Source organism: Gossypium hirsutum, chromosome D04 (genome assembly GCF_007990345.1).
Source record: "Gossypium hirsutum isolate 1008001.06 chromosome D04, Gossypium_hirsutum_v2.1, whole genome shotgun sequence".
Lineage (NCBI taxonomy): Eukaryota > Viridiplantae > Streptophyta > Magnoliopsida > Malvales > Malvaceae > Gossypium > Gossypium hirsutum.
The window spans coordinates 54924505-54950918 of record NC_053440.1 but is presented as its reverse complement, the minus strand read 5'-3'; the positions used below and the strand labels follow the sequence as shown (position 1 = coordinate 54950918).

At 38.2% G+C, this 26414-nt stretch overlaps 2 protein-coding genes across 4 annotated transcripts; one reads left to right on the top strand and one right to left on the bottom strand.

Moving 5' to 3' along the window:
* Positions 1-1823: 1823 nt before the first annotated feature.
* Positions 1824-7223, bottom strand: LOC107898594 (organ-specific protein P4). Of its 3 annotated transcripts, XM_016824098.2 has the most exons (4): positions 7210-7223; positions 6595-6600; positions 2551-2633; positions 1824-2459 (listed from the first exon to the last, which is right to left on the bottom strand). In XM_016824098.2, the coding sequence occupies exons 3-4, from the start codon at positions 2593-2595 to the stop codon at positions 2061-2063; spliced, it is 444 nt and encodes a 147-aa protein (XP_016679587.1). In that variant the 5' UTR covers positions 2596-2633; positions 6595-6600; positions 7210-7223; the 3' UTR covers positions 1824-2060. The 3 variants fall into 3 exon arrangements, with proteins under 3 accessions (XP_016679587.1, XP_016679588.1, XP_040946911.1); XM_016824099.2 differs by lacking the exons at positions 6595-6600; positions 7210-7223 and having other exon boundaries at positions 1824-2185; positions 2306-2459; positions 2551-2706; XM_041090977.1 differs by lacking the exons at positions 6595-6600; positions 7210-7223 and having other exon boundaries at positions 2551-2705.
* Positions 4035-4956, top strand: LOC121216138 (uncharacterized). Its single transcript, XM_041091448.1, has 2 exons — positions 4035-4415; positions 4573-4956. The coding sequence occupies exons 1-2, from the start codon at positions 4035-4037 to the stop codon at positions 4954-4956; spliced, it is 765 nt and encodes a 254-aa protein (XP_040947382.1).
* Positions 7224-26414: the final 19191 nt, after the last annotated feature.

The window sequence follows — 26414 nt, the reverse complement described above, 5'->3', positions numbered from 1 at the left end:
GGATACCTAGGGGATTCGCCAAGGGCAATGACGAATGGAGCCTAAGAAGCGTCCTAACTTAGCCACGTGTGAAAGGAGGGAGAAATTCCTTAAACGAGATAGTAATCATGACTTTCTTTAATAAGAGTCTGCCCAAGAAGTCACAAAATTCATTTTGGTTAAGCAAATGTAGAGGAGGATGGAAAGAATAAAATCCTAATTTGTAAGTCGACAAAGGGTCAGCCGAAAAATTGGGTAGGCCAATCAGAATCGATGTGGGAGAAAATGCCCGTTTAGGGCTGAATGGCCAGTAAAGTCTATCAGATAATAATGAAAAATAGAGGTCCATCAGGACCACGATAAATGGTAAGGATCTTGTTGATCTACCAAAGGTAGAAACCGTAATTCTAATATAGTCTCTTTAAGGTTAATAGACTGAGAAAACAGGTGCTATGGGGGTTGCATTGGAAGTACTCGTTCCCCTAGGAAAAGAGAATATTAGAAAGAGATCGTATTCGGGTAAGGACCCACATTTACGGCAATTATTTGGGTAAACACTGAGCATCGCCAATCATGAGTAATGAATATGAGTATTAAGGATATAGATTTACATAAAGTTATGTGCAAATCTCACTAAGTTTTGCGGAACTTGTAAAATTGTTGCTTGAATGCATGTTAGAAAAAGACTTGAGAATCAAGAGAGACCATGTTAGACTCCACCAAAGTTAAGTGGTGCGCGGTAGCTGTTCAAGTATATAGAGGGGCACTCGTAAAGGCCACGCCTTAGGGTTTAAGTTGACTATATCCATTTTCGAGTCTTAATCTAAATATTGTAAATAGACGTTGGAACCAAGGTCGTAAGAATTATTCACCAGTTTTGTACGAGTTTTAATAGTAGTTAGATTTTAGAATTTTAAGTTGTTTAAGTATGTAATTAAATTAGAAACAGAAGTACTTATTAAGTCATTCAGGTTAGTGTAGCATCTAGTACCCGGACCTAACGATCGGGTTGGGTATAGGGTGTTACATTTTGAATATAATATTAGCATATTTTATATTTGTCCAAACTTGGCCTAACTCGAAATATGGACTTAAATTTTGACCAAGGCTATTTATATTTGTAAATGATTATCTCAAGTCTATTTTAGGCCCACCCATATTATTTTTAATTTTTTTTATAAATATTTATGTTATTTTAAATTTAATACTGAATAATTTATTTTTTATTAATTAAAATTATATATATAGGCAATTTAACATTTTTAGCATGTTTACATTATAGTATTGTTTATTACTATAAATTTAATTTTTAAGTGGTAGAAATTACTTAATATATAAAAATAATATTATATAATATAAATTTAGAAAATAGGTCTGGTCGGGCCGGACTCGAGCCTCCACGTATTTTAAACGAGCTTATTTTTTTGCTCAAACACATTTTTTAACTTAATATTTTTACCAAAATTTGAACAAACTTTTGGATTTAAGCGGATAGCCCGACCATTTCTAGAGGATGGCATTAATTGCAAGAGTTGGTAGAGTAAACCTCAATTTTTTTATTACTATTTTTCATTCCGGAGTTTATGATCATTCTTAATAATGTTGTCTCCAAAGTTTGAACTTATAATCTCTTTTGAGAGCATAATATAACTTACCATTATATACAACGATAATGGATAGAGTTCACCTAAGTTTTAGTAGTTGAAACATATAATAATATACCATGTTAATTATCACATGTAATATCGTATTGTAAATATTATTATTTTATACTTATTCTTTTATATATCCTGTAGACCTGCAAAGTATTCTCTCTGTCTCTATTGACAATCAGCATGGAATAATTGTTGCAATAATAGTTGATTTGATGTTCCAAAGAGTTAACATCACAAAGATCCCAATAGTGGTCACAGTTCCTTTGCCATTCTACTGTAATGATAGTGGTCACAGAATCATAGATATTCATAACAACCCACTTATTTTTTTCACAAATATAAAACATAAAGCTTCACACACAATCTGATGACGAAATTAATGGAAGATGTGGGTCTAAGCCAATGGTACTTGGGTTTCGCTTTTAATTAGTTATTGTAAGCGGAGATATTTGGCTGTGGATCGAAATCTTTAGTGAATGATTCTTTCTGTCCTTTAAGACCAGCATCATCGCCCCCGTAAGCCGAAATGTTAGGTCTCGGTTCAAAATCTTCTGCAAAAGATGATGATTTATCTCCTTTTAGATTAGCGTCATCACCGTAAGCTGAAATGTTTGGCCTTGGTTCGAACTCCTCATTAACAATAATCTTCTCTTCCTTAAGCTCAATGTTACCTGATGTATGGCACTTGGTTTTCTCATCGGGGTTGGCAACGGCAGCCTCAATCCGAACAAGCTCTTGGAGTGCCTCAGGCATAGGCTGATCTTTCATTACAGCTCCCCAGTACTCTCCAGCATCTTTCCTAGCTGCTGCAATGGTGTCTACAAACTGAATCCATATAAAAGTATATGCAATTAACCATACAAATTAACAATAAATATATGTATGTACAAATACATACGAAATTGCAAGAGCTTACCAGGAGAAGTGAGAGGAATGCAAAGAAAGGAAGGAAAGATTTCATGATTTATTTAATGCAATAAACCTAAAGAGTGATAGTTGGATATCAACTTCGACTACACTTTTGGTCTCAATATGCAATAACCCTCCCTATATATAGAAAACAAATCATGAATTCTTTAATATTTCACTAACTTCATAGTTCTGTAGAGAAATTAATTTTTATTATTTCCTTTGTCCCTTAATTAATAATTGAATGATGAGATAAGTATTATGATTTTTATATTATTAATTGGTTGTTGTGAATTATTATTTAAAAATTTTCTATGGAAAATCAAATTAGCTCAGCTTGACATCTACTCGTAAGTATTTTATATATAAAAGTTTTTATGAAATACATTGTTTTTGAATGTATGATTAATGTTTGAAAGATGATGTGAACTAAAGGTGTTCATGGGCCAGACCGGGTTCGGGTCGAGCCCAGAAAAAATTTCTGCCCGCGTCCTAGGCTCGGGCCCAGCTCGGCCCAAACTATGGGCCTAAAATTTTGTCCAGGCCCGGCTCAGGAAAAAATTCTTAAGCTCGAGCCCGGCCTGGCCTATTTTTTTAATAAACACCAAAAATTTATTTTAAAAATAAAAAATAAAAAAAGTATTTTAAAATATTTTAAAATATTTTAAAATTAAAAAATAAAAAATATATATTTACTATATATTCGGGCCGGGTCTGGGCCAAAAAAGTGGTATCCGAGGCACGACTCGTTTTCTAAACGGGCCTCATTTTTTTTGCCCAAACCCATATTTTGGGTCTATATTTTTACCCGAACCCTCCCATATTTCGGGAGGGCCGGCAGGCCGGGCCGCCCGACCCATGAGCACCTCTTATGTGAACTGCAATATTTCACTATGATTATATACTTTTATTAAACTTCTAAAAAATAAGTTACTTAACATAACATAAAGTAAATGAAACAATAGACTAGGGACCAAGACCTTTCAAGTTCGTTAATGCATGGTTTAAAAAGGAAGACTATAAGAGATTAATTAAGAAGGAATGGTTAGGAATGGGTAGTTTAAAAGGGCAAATGGCAATAAAATTGTGAAAACTCAAGGGAGCTCTCAATAAATAGAATGTGGATGCTGGCAATGTTTTGGAAAAAAAAATTATAGAAAGCGGAGTAGGATAAAGGAGATTGATGAAGCTAGCGAACACATAAAATTGACCGAGCAGGAAAGGGAGGAATTGAAAAAGTTGAACGTTGAACTTTGGGAAGCAATAAAATTTAAAGAATCTATTTGGCGTCAAAAATCAAGGATGACATGGTTAAAAGAAAGGGATGCTAATTGTGCTTTTTTCCATGGAGAAGTTAAAATCAAGGCTAAAAGAAAGATGGTGTATAGCTTGAAAATTGGGGGTCATTGGTACAAGGAACCTAAAGAGATTAAAGAGGGACTGTACAATTTTTTCAAAAATTATTTTAATTGCCCTGCAAGAAAGTGGAGAATGGAATTGGATCTGAAGTTCAGAATGCTTAATGAGGAGATGGCTTTAAGATTGGAGGAACCATTTTTGATGGAAGAGATTAAAGAGGCTGTTTGGAGTTGCGATGAATCAAAAGCACCTGGACCGGATGGTTTTAATTTGTGTTCTTTTAGAAAAAGTTGGGAGATTTTAAAGGAGGATCTATTTAGATTGATGCATGATATTTTTTTCATATCGGGAAAGCTTGAGAAGAGTATCAATTCATCATTTATCACACTCATTCCCAAGGTAGAAAATCCAAATGAAATATTAGATTTTAGGCCAATTTGTTTGGTGAGCTCTTTGTACAAGATTGTGTCAAAGGTGTTGTCTCGAAGGATAAGGGAGGTAGTCGGAGAGGTGGTGAGCGACACAATGTGCATTTATCAGAGGAAGACAAATATTTGATGGGATTTTAATAGAAAATGAAATAATTCACTCGATCAAGAAGAAAGATGGAAGAGAGGACAATCTGATTTGTAAATTAGGTTTTTCTAAAGCTTATGATTGCGTTCAATAGGATTTTCTAGAGTTGGTGTTATTCCAGATGGGATTCGATGAAAAATGGAGAGGTTGGGTGATGGAATGCATATCTACGATGCGAGCAGAAGTAATCATTAATGGGTCAACTACCAATGAATTCAGCTTCCGTAGAGGTCTTCGTCAAGGAGATTCGCTATCTCCATTAGTGACAGAAGTTCTTCATTTAGCTTTGGACAAAGCTGTGGAGATAAGGCTAATCGAAGGCTTTCAAAATGTTATTTCTGGTCTGATTTTTACTCATCTACAATTCGCGGATGACACTATTCTATTCTTGAGAGCGGATGAAAAAGAGGTGAGCAATGTGATGTATATTCTACGATGTGAAATAAGAAACGTTATTTCGGATGGCAGCAAATTGTAAATGCAAGATCGAATTTCTACATTTCAATTACTTGGGGATTCCTTTAGGAGCGAACCCAAAGAGAATAACCACTTGGGACCCTATTGTAGAAAGATTCAGAAAGAAATTATCGGGATGGAAGTGTCGTATGCTTTCATGGGCTGCGAAAATAGTGTTAATCAACGTTGTTTTGACTTCTTTACCGATTTATTTCATGTTATTATTCCAAGCTCCGGTGACAGTAATAAAAAAGATTGACAAGATAAGGAGGAATTTCCTTTGGGGGAATACGGAAGGGAAAAAAAAGATGGCTAAGATAAATTGGAATATAGTATGTAAGCCAAAGGAGAAGGGAGGAGCGGGTGTGGTAAATTTAGGAATAAAAAACAGAGCTTTATTGGCTAATGGAGCTGGAGATTTGCGATCGAAAAAGAAGCATTGTGGTGTAAGGTCATCTTAGCTAAGTATGGGTCGAAAGTGCAAGGGTAGTGTTTTAGGGCGACTCATCCAAAAGAAATGTCAACTGTGTAGAGAGGTATTGTTGAGAATTCTAAAGATGCCAATGTGTCTAAATGGGTGGGGATGGATTCTTTTTGCTGGCGAATTGGGAATGGTAGGACGACGATGTTTTGGATGGACATATGGTGTAGTAATCGTCCATTAAAACAAGAATTTTCAAGGCTATTTCACCTTGCAAGAAAAAAGAAAGGAATGATAGCTGATTGTATGAGAAATTATGGGATTAGTAGAAAAGTATAGAACGACCTCTTTACAAGATCGTTATTGGGAAGAGAGGAGGTGATGCTTAGCAAATTATGAAATACATTATTTTTGAATGTATGATTAATGTTTGAAAGATGATGTGAACTCCAATATTTCACTATGATTATATACTTTTATTAAACTTCTAAAAAATAAGGTACTTAACATAACATAAAGTAAATGAAACAATTGACTAGGGACCAAGACCTTTCAAATTCGTTAATGCATGGTTTAAAAAGGAATACTGTAAGAAGGAATGGTCAGGAATGGGTAGTTTAAAAGGGCAAATGGCTATCAAATTGTGAAAACTCAAGGGAGCTCTCAATAAATAGAATGTGGATGCTGGCAATGTTTTGGAAAAAAGAATTATAGAATGCGAAGATTGTTGTTCCAAAAGGGTCGGAAGCGTGTAAATTATTGTACTAAAAAATCACACAAAGTTCAATTCCCAGGGAAGAGAGGTGCATCACAAGGATCTCTTAAATACCAAGTCTTTCTTTAGTCAGAATATTCCTTCTAACGTAATTTAATAGCACAATTAAATACTACTATTATACCCTCAAATATTGAAAGAAAAATAGGACAAAAAGAACATAAGAGTTTTAACGAGGTTCGGTAAATTATACCTACGTCTTCGGGCACTAACACCAGATGATAACTTTACTATCTCCAAAATATTACAAACAAATAGAATTCCTTAAGAATTCTCAAATGGGAGAAGAGAGAAAACTAAGAGAGAAAGATTGGTTGGGATGGTTGAAATGAAAAATGAAAAGGCCTATTTATAGTTGAAGTTCAGGGACTAACTTGCAAATGGCCTAAAAAATTAGGGACCAAAATTGCAATTATCCCATTCAACTTTTCAACATTCGGTGCAACTTGCTCAACCTTTTTAACAAGTTGCTTCCTACCTTTGTTGACCTTTCAACAATCTCCACCTTGAAGATTTGATTAGGATAATCACATCTTCACACACTTCCTTCAACTCCCCAAATTCGATAAAGTTATCTTTTGTAGTGCCTCTAAATGCGCTCTCGAGCGCCATACACCTGTAGGTGCTCAAATTCTCAGGATGTTAATCAAGTTCAAACAATGATTAAACTTGATTGTTGTTACCACTTTGGTTATCATATCTGCGAGATTATCTGTTGTCGGAATCTTCTGAAGTAGAATTTTTCCTTTTTCAAAGACTTCCCGCACAAAGTGATATCTTACGTCGATATGCTTGGTTCTTGAATGATAGACTTGATTTTTCTCTAAATGAATAGCACTGTGACTGTCACAACATAGACTAATGTGACTTTGAACAACTCCCAAGTCTTTCAATAATCCATTAAGCCAAATAGCCTCCTTAATAGCTTCTGTAACTACCATATATTCTGCCTCTGTAGTAGACACGGCTACTGTAGACTGTAAGGTAGACTTCCAACTCACTGGAGCTTTCGCAAGAGTAAACAGATACCCCGTAGTTGAACGACGTTTATCTAAATCACCAGCAAAGTCGGAATCAACATATCCAACTACAAACTGACCAAGTGCTCCATCCTGTTCAAAAATTAAACCAACATCTACGGTTTTTCGAAGATACCGTAGAATCCATTTCACAGCTTGCCAATGTCCTTTTCCAGGATCATGCATATACCTGCTCACAACTCCAACAGCTTGTGAAATGTCAGGCCTCGTACACACCATCGCATACATCAAACTCCCAACTGCATTAGCATATGGGACTTTCGCCATATATTCTCTTTCATCTTCAGTCTTCGGAGATAATTGAGCACTAAGTTTCAAATGAGAAGTGTTGACACCATTTCTTTGATGAAAACGGGGTCAACTTGGATTTTAAAAATAGAATGAAAACGGGAGTCACCACCAATCTTTTTTTTGATAAGGTGTGATCGGGTCACCTCGAAAAGTGGTTGTTTTTAATAAACGATTTAATTTTTATTAAAACAAAGATTTTGGTCTATGAAATTAAAAAAAACGGGTTCGGGAGTCGGTTACGCATGAGGAAGGATTAGCACCCTCGATACGCCCAAAATTGGTACCTAGTTGATTAATTAGTGTCTTAGTGTCGAAAATTGAAAATTTGAAGAGTTTTAAAAATACGATCCTTAAAAGAAACTCTGATAACGTGAATTGAAATATAAGATTCTCTAGTTCCGAAGGAATATCACATCCAGCACGTTAGGACACGATACTCTAAACCATCGAAACCAAGATCACCTTATAGTTTAATGAAACCATACTTTGAAGCTTTAAGAGGATATTTGGCTATTTAGTCGAACGAGAAATCGAAACCCAGCACGTTAGGGCACGTTTTCTCGATTTTCCAAACGCGAAATATTGCCTTATTTAGAAAAATTTTCCTTTTGATGTTTGGTGTTAATGCTTGACAAAACAATAACGAATACGACAAGGTAAGCAAAGTAAAGTGAGTAACAACAATACAATAGGCAAAATGAAATGACGAGGCGATTACATAAACAAAGCAAACAAATAAATAAATAGAACTAACATTTTAGAAAAAGCACAAGTGTACATGAATAAATAAACAAACACCAAATAACAATGATGACAATAAATACAATTATGTAAAAATGTATATGCATGTATAATTTTAAGCCATAAAAATAAGAAATGCATATAAATTATAGAATATGAAAACATAGATAAATATATACATATATAAAAAATCGGTAAGTATTATAAAAATAAAAATGTAAATATGTGTTTATATATATTTACAAATTGTGATAATATAAAATATATGTATGTGAATTATAAAATATGTGAAATATACAAAAAGTATTTTTAAGAATATAAAGAATATATATATAAGTATGTATATGATGTAAAATATGTATAAATATATGTAAGTATATAAGAATTATGAAATATGAAAAATATATTTAAGTATGTATAAGTACGTATATATACATATATATGAATTAAGATGTATGTATTTATGCCTATATCTATGTATACATAAAAATATGAAATATAAAAATATAAAAAGTATATTTATAATAAATGAAAAGTATGTACGTAAATATATATTATAAAAATGTATCAACAATTTGAAATTATGAATATTAAAATATTTTAATATAATAATATATAAGATGATGACATATAAATTTAAACCAAATAAATAAATAAATAAAATAAAAAACTTGAGATAAATACTAGTTAATCTAAAATAGTTTAAAATAAAATATATAAAAGAAAGTCTTAAATAATAAAAAAGACAGTTTAAAAATATACAAAAATAGTGTTAAAAGGATCAAGGGTGCAATTGAAATCATAATAAAACAAAGGGGATAAATATAAAAAAACAAAGAGGAAAAAGGGACCAATTCGCCACGCGCTGAAAGTATCAGGGAGCGAAGAAGAAAATATCCCAAACCCCTTTAGACGCGGCATTTCAAGGCGAGTGATCGCACATAGTCAGAGGACCTGCTTGAAGCAGAGACAAAACTCGCGGGCCAAATCGAAAAAAAAAGAAAAAGGTAGATTGCACCTCAATGCAAGATGGGGGACTAACTGCGCAATTTACCTATTAGGGCAAAACATTTGCATATTCCCCCATCAAATGGCGCCGTTCAGTGGATAATAAAAACTAAAATGGTTTTATTTAGTTTACTTTTCAGATTTTCTAAAAAAAAACAGGGGAGCCTCAGCTTTCTTTCTCAACTCCCCCTTTTTCTTAAATGACCGATGGCCCTAAGACCTCCGGCACGCCACCAACAAAACCAGCGACCGGCGCTGGAAAAATGGGCCTGTTAGCCACCGTCCCACGGCCTCCTTGAGAGCCAAGACTCTCTCCACCCGTGGGAGTCGAAAACAAAGGAGGTTATCGGCCTCTTGGACCCGATTTGGACAACAGAGGAGAGACCCCCCGACGACGGAATCAAGGCCACATCCGGTGAGATCCCTTCCCCCTTTATTTGGCTTTAGATTTTTAGTTATTTGGAATGGGTTTGCAAAAATAAAAAATAAAAATAAAAAGATAGAACAAATGAACAAAATCAAAAAAAAGAAAGAAAAGACAAAGAAACGAAGAAGACAATTCAAAATCAACCTTGTTCTTTAATCTTGATTTTCTTTTCTTTCAATATCTGTGTATTCATAAAAAAGGTAGAAGAACCATACAATCGTTTGATTCGGCCTTTTATAGCCGATTAAAAAAAACTTAAATTTCTTCTTTTGTCGTTTTGTTGTTTGGACTGTTGTTTGTTCTTGCAGGAGGTCTGACACGTGTGAAGGGCCAGTGATAGGCGAACGGTGGCGGCGAGCATGCGAGGAGGTGCCTGACAGAGCACGCGGCGCTGGGAGTGGCAGACGAGGCGGCATGCGGCGCAAAGAAAAGCCAAGGTTTTCTGCTGCTAAAATTTTAGCTTCCTGGGCTAGGTTTTTTTTATTATTTGGGTTTGGGCTTGAGTTTGTAAATGGACTGTTAATTTTGGGTTTATTATTTGGGTTATCTTGTTGGTATGGGCCCGGGCAGATTTTGGGCTTTACAGCTGCTCCTCTTTGCTCGTTGTCGAGTAATGAAAACAGAGCAAAGACCAAGAAAGACCAAATTTGCCCGGGCTTGCCGAGCCTTGGCTTCTTTTGGTGCTTTTCTTCTTCAAGTAGCCTCGTTCTGTTCTGCTGTGTCTCGTTGCTTTAGTCCACTTTATTGCACTTCAGAGAGATACGTCTTTAATCTACTCTACTGCAACTCCATGAGGATGAGGTTTGTGATTTTAGTCTACTCCACTACTGCTTAGGGAGATAAGACTGGATGCGATCTGCTCCACAACTGCTTAGGGAGATAGGATCTGTTTTTCAATCCACTTCCTACCAATATAGGAAGGCAGGATCTGCTATCTTCGATCTACTTCACGCCAATACATGAAGACAAGATCTGCTTTCTTCGATCTACTTCACCACCAGTATGGGAAGGCAAGATCTGTATCTTGGATCCACTTCATATCAATATAGGAAGATAGGACCTGCTATCTTCGATCTACTTCACGCCAATACATGAAGACAAGATCTGCTTTCTGCGATCTACTTCGCCACCAATATGGGAAGACAAGATCTGCATCTTCGATCCACTTCCTACCAATATAGGAAGATAGGATCTGCTACCTTCGATCTACTTCACGCCAATACATGAAGACAAGATCTGCTTTCTTCGATCTACTTCGCCACCAATATGGGAAGACAAGATCTGCATCTTCGATCTACTTCATGCCAATACATGAGACAAGATCTGCTTTCTTCGATCTACTTCGCCACCAATATGGGAAGACAAGATCTGCATCTTCGATCCACTTCACGCCAATACATGAAGACAAGATTTGCTTTCTTCGATCTACTTCGCCACCAATATGGGAAGACAAGATCTGCATCTTCGATCCACTTCCTACCAATATAGGAAGATAGGACCTGCTATCCTCGATCTACTTCATGCCAATACATGAAGACAAGATCTGCTTTAATGACTTGAATCCATCCCATTGCAATTTCAAGGGTATAGGATCTGTTCCTTTGATCTGTTCTCTGGGGAATATGACCTATAAAATCAATTTTATGGACCTATTTACGCCTAGTGTTTAGGATGACATGATCAGAGTGGATCAAATGCTCCTAACTAGATGTGTATGAATGATATTTGCAGAATGTCATGAGAATGATCCCTTTTTAAATGCTTAGGTTGTCATTACTCGAAATTTATTAAAGGTTCTATCATCGCCCTTCTCGTTCAGCTGGTATCTTTGACAGAAAAAACCAAGGAAATAGTTGCAATTTAGACTATTCTTCCTCCAATGCTTCTAACCCTTAAGTTTGGTCAGTTCTAAACAATAGTCCTGTTTCAGGTCCTCGTACTATTTAGAAGCTTTCAGAGTAATATGTAGAACTCCTTCTGCTTGAATATTACCAGTCCAGTAATCATTATTTTAATGAAAAATGCTTGAAAAAGATTATCAAGATGGACAAGATAAAATTTTGCTGAGAGCAAAGCTCGAAATGAATAAATCAATCAAGATAGCAAATTTTGCTGAGATATGATGAAAAAGATTATCACAATGAATAAGATGGAACTTTATTGAGAGTAGAGCTCTAAATGAACAAATAGCAAATTTTGCTAAGATGTAAATAAGATAAAAACAGGTGCCCCAGATATCGCAGCATGAGCTTCTCTGCACAAACTCTGTGTTTAGAAGTCCTAAAAGACTTTGTTGATGCCCCAAGATGTAGCATCTCTCCTTCTTGTTAATTCGGAGAAGACAAAACTACTCTATGCCTCATCTTTGATCGAAAATTTGAATTGCCCATTCCTGGGTTTTCAATTCAAAACCCTTTTGGTCTCAAGGTGCCCTTTGCGGGTTTTCGCCTTGGCCTCTTCCTCTTTTTTTTTTTTAGGCAAAGTACCTCTTCACTGAATCCGAATTCACAGGATTGGGCAAGCTTTTGCCATCCATCCCAGTTAAAATTAATGCCCCTCCTGAAAAGGCCTTTTTTACTACATAAAGTCCCTCCAGTTTGGCATCCACTTTCCTCTGAAGTCCTTTTGTATGGGAAGGATCTTCTTCAGTACCAAGTCCCTTCATGGAAGTTTCTAGGACGAACTTTCTTATTGTAAGCTCGCATCATTCGTTTCTGGTACATTTGACCATGACGGATAGCTCTTAACCTCCTTTCTTCAATCAAGTTCAGCTGATCATATCGGGATTGGACCCATTCTGCTTCGTCTAACTCTAGTTCTGAAAAAACTCGGAAGAGAGAATTTCAACCTCAATTGGTAGCACTGCCTCCATTCCATAAACCAAAGAGAATGGTGTTGTCCCGGTAGAAGTCCTGACGGACGTTCGATAAGCATAGAGGGCAAATGGCAACTTCTCGTGCCAATCTCTATAGGTCTCAGTCATTTTCCCCACAATCTTTTTGATATTTTATTGGCTGCCTCCACCGCACCATTCATCTTCGGACGATATGGCGATGAGTTGTGGTGCTTGATCTTGAATTGACTACAAACCTCTGCTATCGTGCTATTATTCAAATTTTAATGCGTTGTCAGATATAATCCTTTCGGGCATTCCATACCGACATATGATTTCCTTCTTTAAAAACTTGCTGACAGCTGCCTTTGTGACGTTGGCGTAAGAAGTAGCCTCTACCCACTTAGTAAAGTAGTCAATCACTACAAAAATGAAACGATGTCCGTTTGAAGCCTTTGGCGATATCGGCCCAATGACGTCTATGCCCCACATGGAGAAAGGCCATGGGGAAGTCATGACGTGAAGAGGTGATGGAGGCACATGAATTTTGTCTTCGTAAATCTGGCATTTATGGCACTTCTTAGCATATTTGATGCAGTCTCCTTCCATGGTAGACCAATAATATCCAAATCTCATGATCTGTCTGGCCATTGTGAAACCGTTAGCGTGTGTTCCACAAATACCATCATGGACTTCTTCCAAGATCTGCTTGGCCTCCACAGCGTCCACACATCTTAACAGCACCTGATCTTTTCCTCTTTTGTACAGGATCTCTCCATCTAAGACGTAATCACTGGCCAGCCTCCTCAACATTCTCTTGTCATTCTCAGTTACTTGGTTTGGGTATTCACGATTTTTCACGTATCGCAATATGTCCTGATACCAAGGGTTGTCGTCCTTTTCTTCTTCCTCGTCAATGTTACAACAGTGGGCTGGAGCATCATAAATGCTCATTTGGATAGGCTTCACATCCTCTGGTCTATTTACTTTGACATGAAAGCCAATGTAGCTAAAGCGTCGGCCATCTGATTCTCGTCTCGTGGGAGATAACAAAAAGTGATGTCGTCAAACTCCTCAATCAATTCTAGGACTATCCTTCGGTAACTAATCAACTTAGGGTCTCTTGTTTCCCATTCGCCTTTGAGCTGATAAATTACCAATGCCGAATCCCCATATACCTCAAGTACCTTGATTTTGCATTCTATAGCCGCGCGGATTCCATGATACATGCTTCATATTCCGCCATGTTATTTGTACAATCAAAATCTAGTTTACTGGTGAAAGGATAATGATCACCGTTTGGAGATACCAAGACTGCCCCAATCCCGTTGCCCATGGCATTTGAGGCTCCGTCAAAATTTAATTTCCAAGTATTGCCTTCTTGTGTGCTTGCTTCAGTAGTTGCCACATACATCAGATCCTCATTTGGGAAATCAAAGTTCAAAGGCTCATAATCGTCCAGGGCTCTACTTGCTAGAAAATCTGCTATCGCGCTCCCTTTTACAGCCTTTTGATTCACATAGGTTATGTTAAATTCAGATAGTAGAATTTGCCATCGGCCCATCCTTCCGTTTAGAGCAGTTGACTCCATCATGTATTTCAGAGGGTCTAACTTTGAGATTAACTAAGTCGTATGGTACAACATGTATTGTCTCAATCTCCGAGTAGTCCAAACCAATGCGCAACATAATTTTTCAATTGGCGAATATCTCGTTTCGCATTCAGTGAACTTCTTACTGAGATAATAGATCGCTCTTTCTTTTCGTCCTGACTCATCATGTTGGCCGAGCACGCACCCCATGGAATTCTCAAATACTGCCAAGTATAGTATCAGTGGCTTGTCAGGGCAAGGTGGCATCAGTACTGGGGAGTTGGACAAGTAATGTTTAACTCTTTCGAAAGTTTTCTGGCACTCCTTATCCCATACACCTGGATTGTGTTTCCTAAGAAGACGGAATATGGGGTCACATTTCTTAGTTAATTGTGAATGAATCGAGCGATGTAATTTAGTCTTCCTAGGAAACCCCGAACTTCTTTTTGAGTACTTGGCGGAGGTAATTCTTGTATGGCCTTAACTTTGTCTGGGTCAATTTCAATTCCCTTTTCGCTGACTAAGAATCCTAGCAATTTTCCTGATATAGCCCCGAAAGTACACTTGGCTGGGTTAAGTTTTAGCTGGAACTTCCTTAACCTTAGAAACAGTTTTCTCAGAACTTGCACGTATTCCCCTTCTGTTCTGGATTTTGCGATCATGTCATCAACATAAACTTCTATCTCTTTATGCATCATATCATGGAATAATGCTACCATGGCTCTCTGATACGTTGCTCCCGCATTTTTCAATCCAAAAGGCATCACTTTATAACAAAACGTCCCCCACATCGTTATGAATGTGGTCTTCTCCCTGTCTTCAGAAAGCATCTTAATTTGGTTGTACCCGGAGAAACCATCCATGAAAGAGAACAGTGAGTATCCGGCCGTGTTGTCTACCAAGGTATCGATATGAGGCAGTGGGAAATTATCTTTTGGGCTGGATTTATTCAAGTCTCTGTAGTCCACACACATTCGCACCTTCCCATCTTTCTTAGGAACAGGGACTATATTGGCTACCCATTTTGAGTACTTGACCAGCTGTAAGAAACCAGCATCAAATTGCTTCTTAACTTCTTCCTTTATTTTTAGCAAGACATCAGGCCTCATCCTTCGGAGCTTTTGTTGGACTGGTTTGCATTCTTCCTTTATAGGCAATCGGTGTACCACGATATCAGTACTTAACCCTGGCATATCTTGGTAGGACCATGCGAAGACATCTTTAAACTCTTGAAGCAACTCAACAAGGTCTTGCCTTGTTTCCTTGGCAATGCAAGCGCCAATTTTTACCTCTCTGCCCTCTTCTAAGATCACAACTTCTACTGATTCCTTATAGGGTAGAATTTGTTTTTCTTCTTCTTCCATCATTCTTAACAAATCCGGAGATAAAACGTTGTCTTGGTCACCTTCAAAATCTTGAGGATCATCTATACTCATGTCTTGTTCAAATAGAGACTCTGAATTAGTAACAGCGTCGCTCATCTCGTTGATATCTGAAGACCTGTTATTGGAACAAATGGAGGCCCAAATAAAAGAATCTAAGAATACTTGTATGCATAGTATGATCATAAACGGAATGAAAAGAATGAAAGAATATTTGCTCAAGACGAAACTGAATGATAAGTTTTCACTGAAATTGGATTTTGGACATGTGCCTTTTACAAAAGATTCTTATCACCCCCAGGCTTAGGGCAACAAGTGTTCTGAATATTACTCTGAATTAGTTCTAAATGTTACAGGGATCTCTTCTGCAGTCCAGTTATTTAGAACACTTCCAGGTTCGTTAGGACGAATGCCCGATAAATTCCTTTCCACCCTTTCTTCCGCGGATATGGCATTGATGTCCAACCTCTCAATCCTTCCTTCTGTAACCTCATCCTTCTCTTCAGGGTGGACAATTCCCCCTGAAACAAAAGTCTTAGATATATGGGGAAAGGTTATCGATCCCCACTTGGCTTCTATCCCGCCCAAATGTGCTCTTCTCTTTTCTTGCTTTTTCTCCATCTCCTTCTTCCTTTCCCTCGCATTAGGCTTATATCCCAAACCATAACGGTCCTGTTTGTTAACTAGGATCGGTACTTCGACCCTTCCCTGGAGGTATTTTCCAAATCCTCTTTCAGGCAATGCTCCCTTTCCCATCGTTAGCTGTAAGCTCATTGACGTAGCTTTGGATATCTTAGGCTCTGGGATTTTGCTCATCTCGATGACAAATATGGCATTTACGAATTCCAATGATCGGAATGAACATTCTATCGCTTCACTATCAGCCTCTATGTATGGCATATCATCGGTGACTGATGCAATGATGTCTTCTTCTGCACCTATAGTCACCAATCGACCCTTTACCACCAATTTTAACTTTTGGTGAAGTGACGATGGTACAGCCCCTGCAGAATGGATCCAAGGCCTCCCCAATAAGCAATTGTAAGATGGTTTAATATCCATTACCAAAAAGTCCACCTCGTATGTATTTGGACCAATCAATAGAGGTATCTCGATTCTTCCCATCACTTTTCTCTCAGTGCCATCAAATGCTCTCACTATATTTTGGCATGATTTCATGTGAGAACTATCCACAGGTAGCCTGTTTAATGTGGACAGGGGTAAAACATTCAGGGCCGATCCATTGTCAACGAGTACCGCCGGTAGTATACACCCCTTGCAACGGGCAGTGATGTGCAAGGCCTTGGTAGATCCCATACCACCTGGCGGGATCTCATCATCGTTGAAGAAGATAAGTTATCGGCATTTATATTGTTAACCAGGCGATCCAATTTGTTCACTGAGATATCTTTAGCGACATAAGTCTCATTTAGCACTTTTATCAACGCATTACGATGTATCTCTGAACTTAGAAGTAACTCGAGTACTGAGATGCGAGCCGGTTGCTTATGCAGTTGTTCCACCACGCTATACTCGCTATGCTTCAAGAATTTTAGGAATTCTCTAGCCTCATTTTCAGTCACCGGTGTGTTAATATGCGGTTCAATTCCAGTCGTCTTCGTTTTATCTTGTTCAACCGCCAAGGCTTTTCCTTTTATAGGCTCCCTTTTTGTATTTCCCGGGTCGTAACGTTTTCCACTACGCGTATAGAAGCCTGCGTCATTACCCTCTTCTGAAGCATTTATCAGGTTCTCCTCTCCCGTGATCATCACATTGCAGTCATAATTCCAATGAACCTTTTTGCTATCCTTGTAAGGAAAGGCTACAGGTTTTTGGATTATGACCCTTGGCGCCAGTTGTATTCCAGATCCTGTGCTTGTTGGCCTTGAAATAATCACCACCGGGTGATTTTGGGCCTTTCCCGTAGGCCCCTCCTCCGAGGCATAAACTTCTCTTTTTCAAGTCCTTTGATCTCTTCATAAAATTCTAGCTCTTTGTTGTTCATCAGATTTTGTACCATGGCCTTGAATTCAGTGCAGTTTTGAATGTCATGGTCTTCTTCAGCATGAAACTTGCAGTACGTCTTCGTTCCTTCGGGCCTTTCCTTTGAATCTTGTTTGATGAGACCTCTTCTATCATTTGTCTCCAAACCCAACTCAATGGGGTTTTTATCTCTGCAATGTTGGCTTTGATTCTCTTTCTCCCACCTTCGATTATTGTGTTTACCTCTTTATCAGCATGATTGGGTAACGGATTCGCTGCTACGTTTGGTTCTAATGGGTTGTCAAACTTCACAATCCTCATCTTAATGAACCTTTCCACCGCCTTTTTAAACCCAGTGCAGTTCTCAATTGAGTGCCCTGGTATCCCTGCATGGTATTCACATTGGGCATTCGTGTCATACCATTTGGATATGGAGGTTGCATGGGCTCTAGATAAAATGGAGATACTATGTGTGCATCAAATAACTTCTGATACAGTTCCCCGTATGTTATTGGAATGGGCGTGAATTGAAGTCTCTCTGTGTTAGTCCTTGTGTTGGGCTTTGTGTTGGGTTCCTGCCTTGAGGGGGCTTGGTGACTAGTGGTTATCATTTTTGGAGGGCCAACAGTAATCGGTTTTGAATGGCTCTTGCTATATGTGCTTACGTTGTTTACTTCGCCCTCTTTTTTCCTTGGGGCTGGTCTTTTGAAGTTTTCCCCCGTGTCAATTTTACCGCTCCTTACCGCGTTCTCAATCATTTCACCGGACATTACCATATCCGAGAAGCTCTTGGTAGCACTCCCCAACATGTGGTTGATGAACGGGGCTTTCAAAGTGTTGATAAACAACATGGTGACCTCTTTTTCCAAAAGGGGTGGCTGGACTTGTGTTGCCACTTCTCTCCATCGTTGGGCGTATTGCCTAAATTCTCGCTAGGCTTTTTTTCCATGTTTTGTAACGTAATTCGATCGGGTGTTATATCCGTTACATGACTGTATTGCTTCATAAAAACTTGCGCCAAGTCTCTCCATGAACCAACTTTAGCACGACTCAGTTGGTTGTACCATTTGGCTGCAGATCCGATCAAACTGTCCTGGAAGCAGTGGATTAACAGCTGATCATTGTTGACGTATCCTGTCATTCTTCGACAGAACATAGTTATATGAGCTTCAGGGCAACTAGTCCCATTATATTTTTCGAATTCCGGCATTTTGAACTTAGGTGGGAGTACTAAATCAGGGACCAAACTCAGATCCTTGGCGTCAACCCCGCGATGATAGTCGATGTTCTCCATGGCTCTAAATTTTTCCTCTAACCATCTACATCGGTCCTCCAGTTGTTTTGGCAGGTTCATTCTTGTTTTTTCTGTTTCTACCACGTCATCGAGATCCGGACCACAGGATTAGTGGGATTATCCCCGGGATTAGAACCCGAGCCCATTTGAAAATGCACTGGTACCGAGGCACCAGCCAGATATTGAGGTCCAATGGTAACCGGTACCCTCTGTGGGTACACCTCTGGTTGTGCTTGGATGTTAGTTGGGGTGAAACCTGGAGGATAAACAGGGTCATCGTGATCCTCCCAGCATCAACTACGGGGTCTTTTCCTTTGTTATTCCCTCCAGCCAATAACTGCTTTAATTGGTTCATCACAGTGTTCTGGGATTCTAACATGTCCTGCTGGATTTTTTCCAGTCGTTCATGCATCTGATCTTGCATCTCTCGTTGCAACTGTTCCAATCTTTCCAACCTTTGATCCATTGCTTTTGTTTGGCGACGAGTACCGTAGTGATATTTGATTAGATTTTTGTTGGTTTCCAGGGTAACTGTCATAATTTAATTTTATTAGGGTCATTTTATGAAACTTACTGCATATGATGTAATGCAAATGTATGAGATGAATGCAAAAAGAGGCATTGATTCGAATTCAATTTCATTAGAAAACTCAACTAGAAAGCAAATTTCTTTACATAAAATAAATTACATATACGGCTTCGCCTTTATACCCAAAGCCTTAACCTTCCTAAGAAGCCAAGCTAAATCTCGACCTCGGCTTGATTCTGACTCATATTTTAAACTCAATACCTCGGCCTGAACTGCTAATGTTTGCAGATGATCAGCCACTTCCCGCACTTGAGTCACAGCTTCGCCCATAACGTAATCTCTATCTCTAATCTGACTTTGAGAATGATGGAATTGCTCTTGCCATTGATCATTACTCCTCTCAAGAAGCTCCATTCGTAGCTCAGAATTGTGTAATGCGTCCTCAAGCTCCCTTATCTTTCCTTTCAGTTCTTCGATCTTATTTAAGCTTGCTCTTAATTCGATCATGGAGTTGCGACTACGGTACGAGTGAAGTGACTTTTCTAGCTCTGCCACCTTGGCCTTTAATCCTGCCTTCTCATTTCGGCACTCTAACAAACTCCTTTCCAAAGCGTTTTCTCGAGCTCGAGCATCTTGAAATTTCTTTTCCCACTGATCGGCCCTATTCTTTTCCTCATTGATCTCTTGTCGCCACTGCTCTGACGTTTTACCCAAACCGACAGTTCTCATTGACAATCGCAGCTTCTTGTAATCTGTTTTAGACTATCCAAATCCTCTTCAGCCTTGTTCTTTCCCTTCCTTAATTTCTCGGCTTCTAGCTTGTGGATATCGATGTCTAATCCCAAATGCATTCTTTCTTCTTCTAGCTGTTCTATCCTCTTTCCCAACTCAGAATTTCTTTTCTCAAAGTCTCGTTTGATGATCTCTAATTCTGACGGAGCTACTTGTAGATGCTCCTCTATAGACTGAACCAATCTTCCCTCGGCTTAGGGATGTTGTCATTGACTCTTTTACTCCACCACCCATAATATTCGGGAGTTGTCATCGCTCCTACGGTAAATCTTTTCATTCGGTGAACCTGTTTCCAAGCGTTAGATATTTCTCGAGTTTTTCTCTTGTAGTTTTCATCCTTATAAGAAAACTCACATTGAGCCAGCCCTTGTGTTGCTGGTATGAACTGTCTCGATCTATATTGTCTTAATACGAGTAAAGGGCATAACCGACAGCTCCCCAAATTCCAAGTAAAGGGACCCAGTCGAAATCCCCACATCGATACAGGATCTCGTCGGGTACCATCCAAGGAGCTTTCCATTCAACGTCATCCTCCTGAAGATTTTGGAGAATCGTCATCCACTTCTCTTCCGTGATGTCGTCTCGTCTTGGTGTAGCAACTTGTTCCTTCAATGGGGAATAGTCTTCTGAGAAGACTCGATAGGAGACATTTTCCACCTTCCAAAAGTGACTATGGAACCACACCAATAGTAGCTGTGCGCATCCGATGAACCTTCCCTCCCCTGCTCTTCGACATGCGCTTAGAGATCTGAAGGTTTCTGCTAAGATTGCCGGGATGGGCGTGACTCCTTTACTAAGCCGATCGAACAAATCAGAGACGGCCTCATCTATGTGCCCTAAAGCTCTAGGGAAAATTACCAATCCATAGATACCTAGAGCGAAGACATCCACTCTTTTCTTCACATCAGGGTGTACTAATACTAAATCTCGCAAGCTTTTCCAAGGAACGCATTTACTGTCTCCTTTCTGTTGGATTCGGGCAGCGACCCACTGTTCGCTCATCCCTGTAATGCTCATCAATTTTTTTAATAATGTCGGGACACTAGCAGCTCTAGAATAGGCCTTGTCAATTTGAATCTTTGGACACCGAAGCAAGGTCGTATATTCTTCCACGGTGGGCACCAAGTCCACTTTTCCAAAAGTGAAACAACTGTAAGCAGGATTCCAAAACTGGGCTAGGGCTCGGAATAAATGCTTGTCCACTTTGACACCAAGTAGGTAAGGCAAGTCCCCATAGTCACAGTAGAACATCTGCTTGGTCCCATCGTCCCATTGATCCCATATTTCTTCATTTCTCGAAGATCATTTTGGATTATGCTGATACGGGTGAAGTCCCATAACTCTGATACGTACCCTTCTGCAAGACTATCGCCTTTCTCTCTCCACATCGTCTCAGCCCACACTCGTACAGCTGCATTGTCTTCTACTTTATCAAGAAACCTCTTTTCCATGATAAGCTTTCTATCTATACTGAACGTGAATCGACACCTCTTTTGAAATGAAAATGCCATGCAATCACAGACAAAGCAAATCAGAGCTAGGATTTAAAGTAAACAATAATAAATAAAGCATCTATTCGGTAAGCACTAGGGTTTGGAATAGCTCTATCTCGGTGGGTTCTTACGGCTCGCTATATGTGGTTTGGTTCTAAAGTAAGGGTACCTGAACCAGCAGATTCCTCGATCCTTACCCATTATAGGCTCATATGGACCGAGTTCAGTTCAGGGAATACATTTCCCTATGGCCATGCGGAGATGAAAATCTCACGAAGACATAGGTACGGATGTATCCCGGAAGCGATTCACTATCCCATACGGAGGTGAAAACCTCACGAAGGCGTAGTTTCTCACTCCCACTTAAAAGGTATGACCAGCGGTCATGCAATGCAATGTGCAGAGGTATAAAATAAAATACAGAACACGATAAAAAGATATAACTCAAAACAAAAGAGATGCAATGAGAGGATCGTAAATTTAAATCGAATTTTCAACTTTCGACAAAAAGACAAGAAATAATCAACACATGGCTTGACTCTCTTATCATCCCCAGTGGAGTCGCCAAGTGTTGACACCATTTTTTTGATGAAAACGGGGTCGACTTGGATTTTGAAAATAGAATGAAAACGGGAGTCGCCACCAATCTTTTTTTGATAAGGTGTGATCGGGTCACCTCGAAAAGTGGTTGTTTTTAATAAACGATTTAATTTTTATTAAAACAAAGATTTTGGTCTATGAAATTAAAAAAAACGGGTTCGGGAGTCGGTTACGCACGAGGAAGGATTAGCACCCTCGATACGCCCAAAATTGGTACCTAGTTGATTAATTAGTGTCTTAGTGTCGAAAATTGAAAATTTGAAGAGTTTTAAAAATACGATCCTTAAAAGAAACTCTGATAACGTGAATTGAAATATAAGATTCTCTTGTTCCGAAGGAATATCACATCCAGCACGTTAGGACACGATACTCTAAACCATCGAAACCAAGATCACCTTATAGTTTAATGAAACCATACTTTGAAGCTTTAAGAGGATATTTGGCTATTTAGTCGAACGAGAAATCGAAACCCAGCACGTTAGGGCACGTTTTCTCGATTTTCCAAACGCGAAATATTGCCTTATTTAGAAAAATTTTCCTTTTGATGTTTGGTGTTAATGCTTGACAAAACAATAACGAATACACAAGGTAAGCAAAGTAAAGTGAGTAACAACAATACAATAGGCAAAATGAAATGACGAGGCGATTACATAAACAAAGCAAACAAATAAATAAATAGAACTAACATTTTAGAAAAGCACAAGTGTACATGAATAAATAAACAAACACCAAATAACAATGATGACAATAAATACAATTATGTAAAAATGTATATGCATGTATAATTTTAAGCCATAAAAATAAGAAATGCATATAAATTATAGAATATGAAAACATAGATAAATATATACATATATAAAAAATCGGTAAGTATTATAAAAATAAAAATGTAAATATGTGTTTATATATATTTACAAATTGTGATAATATAAAATATATGTATGTGAATTATAAAATATGTGAAATATACAAAAAGTATTTTTAAGAATATAAAGAATATATATATAAGTATGTATATGATGTAAATATGTATAAATATATGTAAGTATATAAGAATTATGAAATATGAAAAATATATTTAAGTATGTATAAGTACGTATATATACATATATATGAATTAAGATGTATGTATTTATGCCTATATCTATGTATACATAAAAATATGAAATATAAAAATATAAAAAGTATATTTATAATAAATGAAAAGTATGTACGTAAATATATATTATAAAATGTATCAACAATTTGAAATTATGAATATTAAAATATTTTAATATAATAATATATAAGATGATGACATATAAATTTAAACCAAATAAATAAATAAATAAAATAAAAACTTGAGATAAATACTAGTTAATCTAAAATAGTTTAAAATAAAATATATAAAAGAAAGTCTTAAATAATAAAAAGACAGTTTAAAAATATACAAAATAGTGTTAAAAGGATCAAGGGTGCAATTGAAATCATAATAAAACAAAGGGATAAATATAAAAAAAACAAAGAGGAAAAAGGACCAATTCGCCACGCGCTGAAAGTATCAGGGAGCGAAGAAGAAAATATCCCAACCCCTTTAGACGCGGCATTTCAAGGCGAGTGATCGCACATAGTCAGAGGACCTGCTTGAAGCAGAGACAAAACTCGCGGGCCAAATCGAAAAAAAAAAGAAAAAGGTAGATTGCACCTCAATGCAAGATGGAGGGACTAACTCGCAATTTACCCATTAGGGCAAACATTTGCATATTCCCCCATCAAATGGCGCCGTTCAGTGGATAATAAAAACTAAAATGGTTTTATTTAGTTTACTTTTCAGATTTTCTAAAAAAAAAACAGAGGGAGCCTCAGCTTTCTTTCTCAACTCCCCCTTTTTCTTAAATGACCGATGGCCCTAAGACCTCCGGCGCGCCACCAAAAACCAGCGACCGGCGCTGGAAAATGGCCCGTTAGCCGCCGTCCCACGGCCTCCTTGAGAGCCAAGACTCTCTCCACCGTGGGAGTCGAAAACAAAGGAGGTTTCGGCCTCTTGACCCGATTTGGACGACAGAGGAGAGACCCCCGACGACGGAATCAAGGCCACTTCCGGTGAGATCCCTTCCCCTTTATTTGGCTTTAGATTTTAGTTATTTGGAATGGGTTTGCAAAATAAAAATAAAATAAAAGATGAACAAATGAACAAATCAAAAAAAGAAAGAAAGACAAAGAAACGAAGAAGACAATTCAAAATCAACCTTGTTCTTTAATCTTGATTTTCTTTTCTTCAATATCTGTGTATTCGTAAAAAGTAGAAGAACATACAATCGTTTGATTCGGCCTTTTATAGCCGATTAAAAAAAACTTAAATTTCTTCTTTTGTCGTTTTGTTGTTTGGACTGTTGTTTGTTCTTGCAGGAGGTCTGACACGCGTGAAGGGCCAGTGATAGGCAACAGTGGCGGCGAGCATCCGAGGAGGTGCCTGACAGAGCACGCGGCGCTGGAGTGGAGACGAGGGCATGCGGCGCAAAAAAGCCAAGTTTTCTGCTGCTAAATTTAGCTTCCTGGCTAGTTTTTTTTATTATTTTTTGGCTTGAGTTTGTATGGCTGTTAATTTTGGGTTTATTATTGGTTTTTTGGTATGCAGATTTTGGCTTTACAAGAAGCAAGTGGGGTACTTACATGTTTTGTGTTTTCATTTACACCAAAACATTGTAATACCTTTTTCAATATTGCTTCTGATTTAAACAGAGCTTGCCTCTCGGTATCTCTACTTATCTCCATGCCGAGAATCTTCTTGGCCTCACCTAGATCTTTCATCTCGAACTCTTGATTCAACTGAGCCTTCAGCTTATCTATCTCATTTTGGCTCTTCGAAGCGATTAACATATCATCAACATACAAGAGTAGATAAATGAAAGATCCGTCATGCAGCTTCTGCAAATATACACAATTGTCATATTTGCTTCTTGTGTACTTCTGCCTTCTCATAAAGCTATCAAATCGCTTGTACCACTGTCTTGGGGATTGCTTCAATCCATATAGCGATTTGTTCAGCTTACAAACCCAATTTCTACCACCAGCATCTGGTATCCTTTGGGCTGAGTCATATAGATCTCCTCTTCTAACTCACCATGCAAGAAAGCCGTCTTAACATCAAGTTGAGCTAGCTCCAAATTCAACTGTGCTACCAAGGCCAACAAAATTCTAATGGAGGAATGCTTCACAACAGGGGAAAATACATCATTGTAGTCAATTCCCTCCTTCTGAGCGTAGCCTTTAGCTACCAATCTTGCCTTGTAGCGAATATCCTTCTTGCTAGGAGATCCATCTTTCTTTGCGATACCCACTTGCATCCGATTGCCCTTTTACCTTTCGGTAATTGCGCCAATTCCCAAGTATTGTTCTTCAGGAGAGACTGCATTTCTTCATCCATGGCGCTTTTCTATTTATCACTTTCTAAGCTTTGCATTGCTTCTTGATAAGTGATAGGAATATCATCAACAACGGAAGGGTGTAGGCCACCATATCAGTAAATCGAGTAGGTTTACGAATTTCTCTCCGTGGCCTTGCAGCTGCAACTGGTTCTGGTGTACTTAGTGGTTCTTGGGTCAGAACCTCTTCAACCTCTAATTCCTCCATTGTGGCTGGAGAATTAGACTTATTAACTGGGCAAATCCCCATCTGCTCAAACTCCACCTGTTTTGGAGTACACTCCACCTGCTGTGGAGTATTGCTCGTCTGAATATCTTTATCTGCTACCTTTTTCAATGTGGCAGATTCATCAAAGGTAACATCTCTGCTACAGATCATTTTCTTTGTGCTTAAGCACCAAAGACGAAATCCCTTCACTCCAGAAGTGATTCCCATAAAGAGAGATTTCTTTGCCCTCGGATCTAACTTTGACTCCTTCACATGGTAATATGCAGTGGATCCAAACACATGTAAGGAATCATAATCTGTAGCCGATTTCCAGACCATACCTCCATAGGAGTTTTTGTTTCTAATGCAGATGATGGCAAACGATTAATAAGATGGCCAGCGTATGTCACAGCTCAGCCCAAAATTGCTGCCCAACCCAGCATTGGACAACATACATCGAACTTCTCCAGCAATGTTCTATTCATACGCTCTGCCAATCCATTCTGCTGTGGTGTATCCCTAACTGTGAAGTGTCGAACAATACCATACCTTGGCACACATCGAAGAACGGATCACTTTTATATTCCCCTCCATTGTCCGTCCTAAGCCGCTTGATTTTCTTGCCAGTCTGGTTTTCAATCATAGTTTTCCATTTAAGAAAAACTCTA